Source organism: Eschscholzia californica, unplaced genomic scaffold (genome assembly GCF_041429995.1).
Source record: "Eschscholzia californica isolate CP2 unplaced genomic scaffold, dmEscCali1.0.p SCAF_4, whole genome shotgun sequence".
Lineage (NCBI taxonomy): Eukaryota > Viridiplantae > Streptophyta > Magnoliopsida > Ranunculales > Papaveraceae > Eschscholzia > Eschscholzia californica.
In genome coordinates this window covers 28,781,686-28,795,938 of record NW_028238461.1, presented here as the reverse complement: position 1 = coordinate 28,795,938, position 14,253 = coordinate 28,781,686, and the positions used below count along the sequence as shown (strand labels likewise).

General features: G+C 38.0%; 1 protein-coding gene and 1 long non-coding RNA gene across 3 annotated transcripts; both read left to right on the top strand.

The window, feature by feature from the left end:
* Window positions 1-2,921: 2,921 nt before the first annotated feature.
* Window positions 2,922-5,956, top strand: LOC147544018 (SWIB/MDM2 domain superfamily protein). The gene is made up of 2 exons (XM_086636484.1): window positions 2,922-3,342; window positions 5,590-5,956. Exons 1-2 carry the CDS (start codon window positions 3,028-3,030, stop codon window positions 5,707-5,709), a joined length of 435 nt encoding a protein of 144 aa, XP_086492610.1. The 5' UTR covers window positions 2,922-3,027; the 3' UTR covers window positions 5,710-5,956.
* Window positions 5,957-7,556: 1,600 nt separating this feature from the next.
* LOC147544017 (uncharacterized) lies at window positions 7,557-13,884 on the top strand. Of its 2 annotated transcripts, none has more exons than XR_015224377.1 (4): window positions 7,557-7,708; window positions 7,789-7,838; window positions 8,374-8,439; window positions 10,203-13,884. It is a non-coding gene; the product is annotated as an uncharacterized LOC147544017 (long non-coding RNA). The 2 variants fall into 2 exon arrangements; XR_015224378.1 differs by lacking the exon at window positions 10,203-13,884 and adding an exon at window positions 9,838-10,099.
* Window positions 13,885-14,253: the final 369 nt, after the last annotated feature.

Genomic DNA, 14,253 nt, shown 5'->3' with positions numbered 1-14,253 from the left:
GAGCAAGTTTTGTAGTAAGAGATGTTGTCGTGGTAGTACCTTGAAATTAGGGTTTGAATAGTGGCGGAGTAGATTGAAAAAACGGAAGAAGTGTGTTTGGTGGGTATTCGATAAAGATTATAAAAAAGAAAAGAAAACTACGATTCTTAAAACTGGTTTCTTATAAGAAATAAGATCTTTTAAATCCATTCTTTTAGTTTTCTTTACTTTTTTTTTTTTTGTTGAAAGAGTTTTTTCTTTACTTAAGAAACTATAGATTATACCAACATGAAAAAAAAAAGAATACAAGGGATTCGACAAAGATTTTGAAAAAAAAAAAACGAAATGAAAATACAAGAAAAAGAGAAAGTGAAAGCAGAAGTGGAGAAATACTTGAGGCGCCTATAGAGGTACCCATTTATGTATTCAAAAAATGAGGGAATGGTCCAAATTTTCAGCCTTCAATACCCTTACAGCCCAAACAAGGACCAAAATGCGTTTTAAGTCCAAATGTCAGGACAACTAAGAGTTTTCAAGTTTTTTTAATTTTTTATACCTGTTTTGCCCCTCCCATGGAAAGCTGGTTCTTGCTGCTTCCTTCCTGACGCGTTCAGTGACTGATGGTGAGGGAGCATTTAATTTCTCTTTTTTTGTTTCTCTCTCTAAAACCTTTTCAAAACCAGTTTTTGGATTCAAAATTTGGAAATTTTGGAGCAGTTTTTGCCGAAAATTAAGTCTCCCGCCTAGATTTTTGGAAGATTTTATCTTTCTTCTATCCTCTTGTTCTATTTATACATCTCTCTAAATCCCGCAAAATCTCACCTAAATATCTCTAAACCTTCTCTTAACTGACTCTTCCTCTCTCTAGATTATCGAAAAACAACATCTTTCTCTCTAAATATATCTAAATCCCGAAAATACTCTGTTTTTTTTTGTTTCTCTCTCTAAAACCTTCTCAAAAACGCTGATTCTTTCTTATTTCGTTCAAATTTTGAAAATTTGGGATTAAGTTTTGGCGAAAATTAAAACTCCAGCCCAGATTTTTGAAAGATTCCATCTAAAGTAATTAAGCCCCCCGCCCAGATTTTGGAAAGATTTTTGAAATCTGGAATATTTTTTTTCTTTCTCTCTCTAAATTTTTTAGAGAAATAGAAGAAGAAGATATATAAATTTTCTATCTATATATAAATATTTCGAAATCGATTATATTCTTGCCATCATCTCTATCTTTTTGAGAAAAGGAAAGTAGTAAGATTGGAGAGAGAAAACATGTTTAAACAGAAATAAAACGAATAAAAATAGGAAATATGGGAAGAGAAAAATCTGGAGAGAAAATATGAAAAAGGAATAAAATTTAGAGAGAGGGAAAATAGGAAAAATCTAGAGAGAAATTCGGTGTCTATTACATAACCCAAAAATTCCTAGTAAATAAAACAATTCTCGGTGAACAAGTCAATTTCGAGTACAAAAGTGTCTAGTACACAAGAAAATTCTTAGTAAATAAAATAATTCTCGGTAAACAAGAAACTTTCCAATACAAAAGTGTCTAGTACACAAGAAAATTTTCCGTGAATTAAACAGTTTCCGGTAAACCAGAAAATTTCCCAACACAAAAGTGTCTAGTACACAAGAAATCTCCAGTAAATTAAACAGTTTCCGGTAAACCAGAAAATTTCCCAACACAAAAGTGTCTAGTACACAAGAAATCCCCAGTAAATTAAACAGTTTCCGGTAAACCAGAAAATTTCCCAACACTAAAGTGTCTAGTACACAAGAAAATTTTCCGTAAATTAAACAGTTTCCGGTAAACCAAAATATTTCCCAACACAAATGTGTCTAGTACACAAGAAATCCCCAGTAAATTAAACAGTTTCCGGTAAACCAGAAAATTTCCCAACACTAAAGTGTCTAGTACGCAAGAAATCCCCAGTAAATTAAACAGTTTCCGGTAAACCAGAAAATTTCCCAACACTAAAGCGTCTAGTACACAAGAAATCCCCAGTAAATTAAACAGTTTCCGGTAAACCAGAAAATTTCCCAACACTAAAGTGTCTAGTACACAAGAAATCCCCAGTAAATTAAACAGTTTCTGGTAAACCAGAAAATTTCCCAACACAAAAGTGTCTAGTACACAAGAAATCCTCAGTAAATTAAACAATTTCCGTAAACAAGAACCAATCTGGAAAAAAAATTGAGAGAAATTAGTTAGAAAGAAATTCGAAATTAGTTAGAAATTGGTTAAAATTTGAGAGAAATTAGGATTTGGTTAAATTAATAAATCTGGAAAGCTAGAGAGAAAAATTCGAAATTTGAACCAATCTTGAAAAATTCGAAATTTGAGATAAGAAACAAATCTAGAAAAAAAAAGAAAGAATTTTGAACCAATCTGGAAATATTTGTTTACATTGAAGAGAAATTTTGAAAAGAGAGGAATTTGTTGAGATTGGAGAGATAATAGGAATTAGAGAGAGAGAAAATCTAAATTAGTTAGAAATTGGTTAAATTAGGAGAGAAATTAGGATTTGGTTAAATAAATAAAGAGAAATAAATCTGGAAAGAGAATTAGAGAGAGAAAGTAAAATACGGACCTTCCAAATTTTTCTGAAAATTTCGCGTTCCCGGGCAAATTTCAGTGGCATATTTCGTAAATTTGAGTGGCAATTTTCGTAAATTTGATAAAACAAAGGTCAGTTCGCCTGACGCACGTCCCCTCGAAATTCCGCTTTTTCAGAAAATTTCACTTTTTCGCGCCCAAATTTTCAGTGGCATCTATCGTAAATTTGAAGCAGATCGATGGGGGCGACGGTAATTTGGCGTGGCTCTCTGACCCATTGGACCTCATTTACATTTTTGGCCAATTGTGGTCTGGGTTTCAGTTTTGGGCCCAGTTTTGGGCCCAACGCTCATTCCCTCTTATGTATTAGGAGGAGTTGACAAAGTTAGTCGCTCCAAGTCTCTTTACGAAACAGTGGATAACCCTTGCCTCTTCAGTTTTCTCCTCTTCATAATCAAACCAACTGAGAGAAACTAGCTTTCATAGCGACCAAAATGGCAATGTCTTTGGGTTGTTCTTCTTGTTGGTCTACCATTTCACCATCAGAGCCTTCAATCATCAGGTCTTCTTGGTCGACTCTACTACCCTCCGCTTTTCCTTCACCCAACCTGCGGATAGTGCGTTCTATAAAATGCACTGCTGCTTCATCTTCATCGTCATCAAAGCCTGCAACAAAACGTGAACCAAGGGGGATAACAAAGCCAAAGCCTATATCTCTTGCAATGCAAGAACTTCTAGGCGTCCCTGAGATTCCTCGAACTCAAGCCCTTAAACAGATTTGGGCTTACATAAAGCAGAACAATCTTCAGGTATAAATCTTTATCCATATTTCTTTTTAGGTCCGGTTATGTCAAACTATCAGTATTTACTGTTAATTACTTGAACGATTTGTCTTCATACCAAATGCATGAGTATAACATGTGTTGTGGTTTGATTTTGGATGGTTAATCTTAAGTGTAGTTGTTATGATAGTTTTGGATAGGGTTGATACTCTGAGAAATAAAGGATGTGCAGAGAACTACAAAAGTTTTACAGCTCTTATCTTAAGGCCCGTGCCCTAGTGAAGGTCAAGTCGACCAGGGTTACTCGGCCAAGTTAGAGACTCAGGGTTATATGCAAATAAAAGTTCAATCTTTGACCATATAATGACTTACATGTAGTTATGTTATTCTCAATTTCTCATGCATATGCCTAAAACAGAATTACTCAGCCGAGTTAAATCGAGTTTTACATATTTATATTCATGTTATTCTTTCATGTATATGTTTCATAATTTTTGAAATACACAATCAATGTTCATAGAAAAGAAAAAAATAAGTGTAGTCATTATATATGCACCATAGAGACTATACGTTCTCCAGTAAAATAGCACAAAACGTACCGGAACAAATAATAAGGTACCGATGAGGTAGCGTACAGGATACTCACATGGTATAGCACCGATACCCATACCACGTACCAGAGCGAACCATGCTCTAGGTAACATTACGAAACAAATAATAAGGTACCGATGAGGTAGCGTACAGGATACTCACATGGTATAGCACTGATACCCATACCACGTACCAGAGCGAACCGTGCTCTAGGTAACATTACGGAACAGTTTCATGTTGTTCTTGTGTCTAATAATGAAGCCTCTATGGGGTCCTCGTTGTGTTGTTTGTCTTTAGGCTTTTGTAGTTGCAGCATTTCTAAGTTTATTGTATTAGCATTTCCGTACGTCACACGGGAACTAGAGAATTTATGAAGTAGAAAAGGCTTTTGGGCCTGAGTTTTAGGAAGAGTTAGGGCCGTTGACACTAACAAATCTACCAAAGCCTTTGCAAGTCAATTTTAGATGAACTTTTAAAAAGGAAAATATCGAGAAAGAAGTTGTTAAAGTTAAAGCTAACTGATCGAATATTCATTTAGGGGGCCATTTTGGAAAGCATGCCATATTTTGATGGCCATTTCAGTGAGTTTGTCACATATGTAGGAGGCGAAAATGAATTAACAAAGTTAGCTTAAAGCATAATTTCAATTGGTAATTAAAGTAAATTTAGGGGTGGGATTGTGGGAATAGGGCTTGGTTGGGTGACCGTTGGCCTCTCCCTCAACAGATTGGGCTCTGGAGTTTTATATCCATTAAGATTATTGGATGGACTTGGGGCGGGTAAATCTATCAAACGTTTGTGTGCCAAATCCGTCGAAGTCCGCATACACTTTCGAGTTTTTTGGGTTTCGTCTGACTGTTGGCAAAGAGAAAGACGGCTGAGATTGAAATATATACTGTTCTGCTCTGGAGTTCTATATCCAGTAAGATTATTGGGAGGACTTGGGAAGGTAATCTATCAAGTGCTGGTGTGCCAAATCCATCGAAGCCCGCATACCCTTTTTGGTTTTTTGGGTTTCATCCGAGTGTTGACAAAGTGAAAGACGGTTGAGATTGAAATATTTACTGATCTTGGCGTGATGATACATAAATGACACGATTTGATTGATTGATGTCTCATGGCACCGTGAAGTTACTATCTCCTTCTTTCAGTAGTAATTTCGTATACTTATGCATAGGAAAATTAACCAAGTAGATGATGTAGTAGAGAGAAACATTATATCTTCTGTCATTTAACAAGAGAGTACATATTTTACAATTCCCCACGGCAGAATCGTGAGTATCTTCCATGCTCTGATATCCAATTTCGGATAACTGTGACACTTGATACAATGATATTTGTGGATATGTCCACCTTTCTAGAGTCTTCATTTGCATTTCTTATAGTTCCATAATTTAAGTTTGCTGCTGGTCTATAATTTCATTCCAAGGACCTTTCATTGCTTAGCTCATGGCTTTTTTCCCATGTGGACAATATCTAACCTATCTCTGATTTTAATGCATCAAATCTCTCACTTTGCTCTTGAAACACTAGTCAGTAATCACCTATGGCGTTAGTTATATCTCTCACCCTACTTCTCGCATTATGTGATCTCCTGGACTAACCATGGCTGATTCTTTTGATTTTGGTCTTCTACCAGATTGGTCATATTATAAATTCTAGCTCTGGTTTCTACTTTTGTAGGATCCTGAGAACAAGAAAATCATTGTGTGCGACGAAAAGCTGAAGAAAATCTTTGCAGGAAAAGAACGAGTTGGCTTTCTTGAAATCTCCGGGCTGCTGAATCCTCACTTCATCAAGTGAATGAATGTGAGAGCTATGATATTTAGTATGGAACTAGTTATACAAGAGCTTTGTGCCGTTTAGTTAAATACTAGTAACAAGAAAACATTATCAGGTTAAATAACTTTTTTTTTAGTCAGTCCTCTAACGACTCCTTCGACTTTTAGTGTCGGTGTTCTCGTGTGTCAAATTTTGCTTCAGGTTTTTAATGTTTAGGCTGTAATATGTTTTGCTGATATTGCTATTGTTCATTTGATCTTGGAATGTCCGTCATGGTCTCTCTCTTATTATTTTGAAGTTGTCTTGATTGTTTTTCCTATACTAGAGTTTGGGTTGGATTGCAGAACACTACACTTTGTTTTTCTGTCCAAGTAAGATATGAAATCTAACTCAGGTGCTTGAATTGACATGTCTAAACGGGTTAACTTGAGTTTATTTGAATCAAACGATCTGGGTTGCTGAATCATCACAGTTCAGTGACTAACTAGAAAAACTACCTGACAAAAAAAAAAAACTAGAAAAGCTACCTAAAAAGCTTCCACTACGTTTCGTAGTTAAAAGATGCCGTTGTAACATGAATTGTTGCTTGGTGTAGTATCTTACTAATTTCACGAGAGTATTTTAAAGATGCCCCTCAAAGTGTTATTGGCGCTCCTCAATGGCCAATTTTAGTGTGCAACTGAAGAAACGGGGTGCCAATAACACTTTTAGGAGGTGACTTTAGAATTACCCATCTAATAAATTGGGTTATTTCCCAAATGGCCTCCAACTTTGTGACCAGCTTCCTGCCTGGCCCCTTACTTTAGCAATAATTCCCGTATGACCACCTTTTTCCGTTATCTTTAACATCCGTTATTCTCTCTCCTCCATCTCATTTTCTCTCTCTGCCACATCATTTCAGCACGCCACCTCTTCGTCTTCTCCGGCAAGGTCGCCGGCCGGCCAATTTTCCGGCCGGCGACCGTCAAAAATATTTAAAACATTGTTTCTCTCCCCTCTCTCTCTCTAATTTTTTTTTTTATCATATCTCCTCTCTCTCTCTCTAATTTTTTTTTTTATCATATCTCCTCTCTCTCTCTACACACTCCCGCGAAGGGTTTCCCTTCGCCGGAGTACCTCGATCTATTCAAGGAACAGACCTTCAAGGTCTGTTCTTTGAACAGATCACAGTCTGTTCTTGAACAGACCTACTCCGGCGAAGGGTTTCCCTTCGTCGGAGTTTTAGAGAGAGAGAGAGGGTGAGGAAAAATAAAAAATTTTCTAGAGAGAGAGAGAGAGAGGAGAGAAAAAAAAATTATTTAATATTTGAAGGTCGCCGGTCGGAGAAGAAGATGAGGTGGCGTGCTGAAATGATGTGGCAGAGAGAGAAAATGAGATGGAGGAGAGAAAGTAACGGATGTTAAAGATAACGAAAAAAGGGGGCCATACGGGAATTATTGCTAAAGTAGGGGGCCAGGCAGGAAGCTAGTCACAAAGTTGGGGGCCATTTGGGAAATAACCTTAATAAATTCACGTGGGATCCTTTCAAATTCTTATTTTTTTTGAAATACAAGTCCATGGATGAAAGAGATATCCTTACAATGGAACAATTACAAATATGAAAAGACGAATTCCCGACCCAATGTAGTTTTTTAGACTACCTATGATTTGCCAGTTTATAAAATGTAGTCTTTGCTCATTCTTGTCATGACTGTAACTTCCCATGTTTTTAATGTTACTTGAAGGACTATTTGACATTTGGTTTAAGTCAAAAGGGGCTAAATTTGGGAAAGAGTTCAATTTGGGGGTATCTTGCAATCCTTCCAAAACCAGGGACTAAAGTTGAAATTCGGCTGCTAAAGTGAGAAATCAGAACCAACTTCTCTTTTATTCTTTACCTGTTCGATGGAAAGGGTTAGGTTTTGGGGGAAGGAAAAATCGTAGGACACAGTGATTCGGGTAGAATTTTGAATGGGAATTGATGTTTTTATCGAATTCAAGCTTCAAGAAAGTGATCTAGCATGGTTTTAATAGAAATTTGGTAAGTAACATTCTCTTTCTCTCTCTAGACCGAATTTCTTATGTATTTGGTTTTAATGGAGTCTTTGGTTTCGAATTTAGAGGAATTGGAATGGGTTTCATCAAAGGAGAAGCCAAACATCTAAATCAAGGTAAGAAACTTTGATGATATGATTTAGCTGTTCTAAATCCTAGGGTTTTATGATCTGGAAATTTGAGGATTTTTATAGTTCAGGTAATTCTAGGGTTTATACTGTTGGAATCATGTAATTTTGGAACTTATATAAGCTATAATCTATCGACAGAAAGACGGTGTGAGGGACTATTACATTCAGTCTACTGTTTGAGCATTTCTGGGCCTTGTAGAGTATTCGAATACACTTTCTCGAAACACGAAAGTCGTAGCTTAGGATGTTAGCTTTTCGTAATGGTATGGCATAAGTCATTTGAATCTCGGACGAGAAATTTACGGCTGTTTTAGCGAGCAGCGCGCTATTCAGCAAACCTGAGAACTGCTCATTGTTTTACTGTTTTAGCTAGTCATAGAGGTTTCAAAAGTTGTTCGAGTCTTCAACAATATTAAGTTGTCGTTATTTTCTTTTATCTATTATTTTCTCGTACTAAGGTTCTTATCTGAAGAACCTAATGTTTCTATTCGGTGTTTTTGGTTATTCTTCCTAATCCAAGGGTATGCGAATGAGGAGGAATAAGCTCGTCTGGTAGGCAAGAGTCTTTGGTGATGCAAGAACTGAGGTAGGGGTTCTGAATCCTTTTCCCAGCATGGTTTTATAGATAATGAAATATGCTAGGTCCTGCAGTTATATATGCGCCATTATAACTAGAGTTTAGGTAGCATGAAACTCGATTTTAAGTGATGAACTGAAATATGCTTGAATGGTTTTACTGTGATGCGAGAAATGTTTTTGAACTGTTTTACTATGATTGCAAACTACTTGGGATTCTCTTGTATGTACCCAACTATGGATTATGTCAACCGACAGAGATGTAGACATTGAGGTTAGGATGACATACGGACACAGGTGTAACCCGTGTGAGACCGGTGAGGTGGGCGACACTACTCATGAGACCCATGGGAGTAAAGTGCTTCACTTGCTCTCCATTGGTGTTCGTGCCTCCAGCTCGAGGCTCCGGGCCGTACACCCTGACCGGTCGCTCTGGAGGTGACATTGATTGGGAATCCCTCTGCTTTGTGCGATATGGCTCTTGGTCGTTTCATTTTCGTGTTTGATAAGATAATGAAATGAATAAGAATATCAGTTTTGATATATGAATGTAACTGATTTTGGAAGATCCCATTAGATGCATGACAGGGTACCGAAGACAATAATGTTCAGGTCCTTCCATGGGTATTGGGGACGTCTCTATTATTCGAACTCGGTGATAAAAAAATGTATTTAGGTACTTAAGGTATATATGTATCATGAGGTAAACTCTTCAATGATTGTTGAGTCCCTTGGTCGGAGAGGGACTTACCAGCTATGGGTAAGTCTCTTTCTCGAGGAGATGTTAGTGCATTAGCTAGTGCTGTTATGGGACGGTACTATCTAACGCACTGTAGATTTTCTTGAGGTACTCTCTCTTAATTAGGAGCGCACGATGGGTGGGCAGCTAATCACTACTATTGCTTGCTAGATGTAAGGAAAATGTTTTGTATATAGTATATATAGTAATTGGTTTGAAGAATCATTTTGTCATGATGTTTACAACTTATCAAATGAACTTTTAAAAAGATGATGGGTTTTGGATTGGTCTTCTACCAGAATAACTCGTGTCGGTGAGTATTCTGACCCTTTACCAGTTGTTAATGTGAAGGTGCTTAGTCGTAGCCTCGAGGCAGAGTGTGTATTCTAGCCGGTGATCTTCTATGACGAGGCTAGTGGCGTTACGTCGTTTTCTTTGTTTTTTTTCTTATTGGCTTTTTGTTATTTCGAAGTTATTTAGTTATTGCAGAAACCAAACTCGAATATGTATATATATAACACTTCAAGTTGTTTATAAGTTGTATCGGCGTTTTATGAGGCTTTTGTATTTTTTTGTTTTGGGTTTCGACCCGAGATTGAGTTGAGTTTGTTTAGCTTCCGCTCGATAGTTTATTTCTTTGTGTATGCGAATGAAAGGTTTGCATGACAGGTTTTACAGGTGCGACTGGTTCGATTTACAGAGGAGACTTTGTTGGATTTTTGTCTCGTTTGTGAATTGTCGGGGCGTGGTCGTGTCTATTTTGGGACGCGGGGGGTCACAATGACCCCACCAAAAGTTACGCTTCTCTTGTTTTAGCTACTTAATAATTGTTTTAGGGATGAGTTGATAGCTAAAGCGATTGGTACTATACGAATTCAGAACTGATTTGATTACCACTGTTATCCCTGATTGAGAAACCAAGTGTTGTTTCCATCCTGCCAACGATTTTTTAAATTTCTCTTTTGGCCAATTGTAGCTTTGATCCGCCATTATTGGTGCATGGAACACCGAAGTAAATTCATCTCTGATTTCAGGTGTAATGCTGGAGCTGAAGGAGATTGATGATTTATTGTACTTCACTACTGCTAATGTCAAAAAATAGTTCTCCGTTAATCAGCAAGAAATCGAGACTTGATACATGACACGTCTGTGAATGGATATTCCGTCTGATTGGTAGATACTCCTTCTTCTTGCTACCACTCCTTGCTCCTTGTTCCTTAAAACCCTGGGGAAAAACCTGCAAAGGGTTTGGGAACCGCTCGCTTAAGACAATCAGATATCTCATTCTAGTAAAAAGATTAAGTATTGAGTGAACCTTTTTGGAATGTATTGAACTAACTCAACGTGCCTTGGAGAAGGCGATGTGATGCCCTTTTATAGGCTGAATTGGACCGACTGTGTAGACGGTGTAGATGAGGCGGTTGTGATACATGGTTTAGAAAACATCCAACTGTCAGTAGTTAGGGTTTCCCTTTTGCTTTATCTCGTATCTAGGATAAATGGAAGTTCATATCTTCAAGGATACTTCGTAGATATCCTGCCGAGTTGATAAATCTTCTAGGAGATATTTCCTTCTTTGAGACTCTTGAAGTCGAAGTTGGTTAAACACTTAAGATCTTTAACCGACTGAGATCTTTAGGAAGATTCAGAATTAAGTTGGTAAGCATGCGGCATGCTTCTGCCTTCCTAGTTTGGGTGTAAGGCATCGGCCTTGCTTGCGTGGACTCCCCTTACTTCTTTGGAGAATCTCAGGGCTGACCTGATTGTGTTTTAGGTGAAGCAGGGCTGGAGCTCCTTAGTTAATCTTTGTCGACCTCCCAATTCTGGGCGTAGGTGGTGATTGTAGCGGATCCAGCATTCCTATTTCTTTAAACCGGGTTAACCCGTTGGACTTCTGGTTTATTCTTGACTGATTGACGTTAGTCAACGACTGAACATTTTGTGCATCATTATGAGTCTCGCCACTCCTTAATCGAAAGTAGAGAAACTAAAGAGTATAATTACTTTCAAGTTCAAAGCATTAAATATTCTTAAATAAATATTGAAGGCGATAGGTATACCTGGACCAGAGCTGTTTCGTGAAGCCTAGGCGTTCTTTGGATATTTGATTTCCTAAGCTCCGCGTTCCGGAGCTGACTTTGGTCGAACTATTCTGCTCATGACGAAGTTGATTTTGGCCGAGTTGTTTCGCTTATGACAGAGTTGATCTCCTCGCAGCTGTGCTCGTGTAGTCTTTACTCGCCAGGGTTGTTCTTTCAAAACATGCTAGGTGGTGGATTCTGGAAGGTGTGACCGCGTATTGGTTTACGCGTGACACGTTTCGATTTCGTGCCTTGGGAGATAACTTCTCGCTTTTCTGATGATGCATAAAAATGTCCAGACGTTGAATAACGTCTGAAGAGTCAAGATCAGACCTGAAGTCCAACGGGTCAACCCGGCTTAAGGCAGCAGGACCGCTGAATCCTTGACGACCCGATACACTCCCCTAACTGGGAGGTCGGCTAGAGGAAACCAGACCTGTAACGCCCTCGACCTGCACGGAGTAGCCTTGGGGTTTCTAACGGAATGAGGGGGTCCGCGTACGTTTGGTCAACGCCTTACGCCCAGCACTGGGGAGGCAGAAACGCACTGTCCTACCGACTTAATCCTGAAATATCTAAGGACATTTCAGTCGGTTACATATCTGGAACTATTTAAGCAAGCTTGTGAAGGAGTTGAAGGAGATGTCCTTCGACCAAGATGGCAATGCGAGCAATATGTCGGCTAGGACAATTGATGAAGAAGATCATCAAGTCCGATTGATTTAGGGGTCGTAGTGTTTAGCTAGAAACCAACTATGATCGTCGTATTACGAAGTAATTCGCGGCTAACTTCGATCGGATCCAACATCGGCTTACACATAATAATGGGTATTTAATCGGATGATATGACTAGTGGGAGTGTGATATAACATTGAGAATGTCCCATAAACATATCTCACAGGCCTAAATAGAATTTGGGTAAAAGATAGCAAAAAGGCCCGAAATAAGGGTTTTGGGCCTAGGCCGGTTCGGGTACTTAGGAGACTCGGATTGGGCTGAATTTTGGAGGGTGACTTTCTGGCAAAATTTCGTGGTGTTTGGAAACCTCCTCCTTAGGGAATTGAGAAAATATCATTAATTGCTATTTTCGACTATTTCCCTTCGTAGATCACCTCAAGTGGAAAGCCAAACCTGAACCTTTAGAAGTCAAACCATTAGTACCTAACTCATCAGTTGATATTAAGGGAATAAGTCCTTCAGTGGTGCAACATTAGATCTATTTAGCAGAGGATGAAGATGATGAATTATGGCTTGCTACAATCTTAAATGAGAGTGATACCCCACTAGACTTAGGTGAGACTTTAGATTTCTTTAGAGACACTGACGACATCATAATGAAAGAAATTTTAGAAGGTTTATCTGTATCCATACCTAAGTCAGAAATTAAGGAGCTAGGACCTAACTTGGAGGAAATTTCAATGCAACAACCTAATGAGCCTATTTTGAAACCTCCTAATTTGAGTGTGGGTCTTGGTGAATCTGAAAATCTTTTAGATCATTTTGCACCATGTCTTCTAGAAACTCATGTCCTTCCCCTGGAAATACTTGTCAAGTCTAAAACGATCTCTCAATCCATTTGTCAAAATTATGAGAATCCGTTTTATCCAATGTCTGTCATCTTTAGTGTATTGCCAAACTTAGTGATCTTAGCATCATTTAAGTTTGGGGAGCGCTCATTCACTCTGAGAGTCTCACTTAAACTGTTATATCATTACATAGACCTGAGACTAGACCTCATTGGATATTTCACATTCCGGGTTGACCCTCAGATTTTTCGATTACTATTTTATGGGGAGTCACTAAACCAGAATCCAGTAGGTCTATAGTAATTTTTCTTTTCTTTAAGTATCCATGGTCTGGCTGAAAACATTAAACTTAGCGCTAACTGGGAGGCAACCCATACACTTGGTAGGTTTTGGGGCACTGGTATCTGGTAATATTCTTCCTTTCACCCTTCTATTTGTTGTAACATTTCTCTTTGTTCAATTTTAGAACATTGAGGACAATGTTCGGTTTAAGTTTGGGGATGGGAGAACAAAAATTTGTCCCTTGTTTCAAAATGCAAAAGGGTTCAAAATTAAAAAATTTTGAGTCGATTGAATTATGTGAGACTAAGTTGAGGATTTTTAGCTTGTTAATAGCTTTAGATCTTAGTTGTTATACTATCCTCGTCCAAAGTGTCACTAATTTCTTGTCTTAAGGATATTTGTTATCTAGCCATATGAGTACTACATAAGTGACGAGTTAGCACTACTAAGAGAACTAGACTAATCATTAGTGGACACTTAACCCAGTGAGGATTTCTGAGCCTTTCAATGTCCTTCGAGTGATCTCTTCTGCATAAACTCCGAGTAGAATGAAGAGCTACTCAACCTCGTAATTTTTAGAAAACTCATTTGATCTCGTGAGTTAAATTCTCCAACCACTGAGGGTGTCATAAGGAATGCGAATAAACCTCATTCTTGTAGTCTGAGAAACTAGATTAACAATACCATAGTAGAGGATAACAAATCATACAACCGTACCACTTAGTCCAAAAGAAATCTGAGAGGAAGACAATCAATAAAAGAAAAGGGAGAAGCTGTGAAGATCCCTGATGAAAGAAGAAGAAGAAAAAAAAAAGTTACAACCACAAGAAGATGAAAAAGAATTAATTTTCAAAGGAGTAAAGTTCCGATGATATCAAAGAGTCTATGTCCTCAGAAAACCAAAAAATTCCATTTCGACATCATATCTGTTACCTCTAGGACGGTACTGTTAGATAGTTAATCAGGTGAGAAGATGAGTGAGCTTCCCTATCCTTAGTAAAGTGGTTGAATTCCTTCCATGAGATTGTTCCCCTGAAATTTTAGTTTTTCTTAAAATCATTTGTTGAGTCCTAAATTCCATATTCATACTCACACATGCGAGTAAACCATTCCGAGTGATTTTTATTTCTGAGTGTATATGCCCGTGAGGTCGAAGTCGAGGCGAAATGTATTAGGAAAGGGATTGAAGTTTTGTT

Bases quoted from the DNA above. Each gene is read 5' to 3' on its own strand.
- LOC147544018 (XM_086636484.1), top strand. From the start codon at position 3,028: ATGGCAATGTCTTTGGGTTGTTCTTCTTGTTGGTCTACCATTTCACCA. The intron at 3,343-5,589 runs GTATAAATCTTT...CTACTTTTGTAG, and splicing joins TAAAGCAGAACAATCTTCAG to GATCCTGAGAACAAGAAAAT.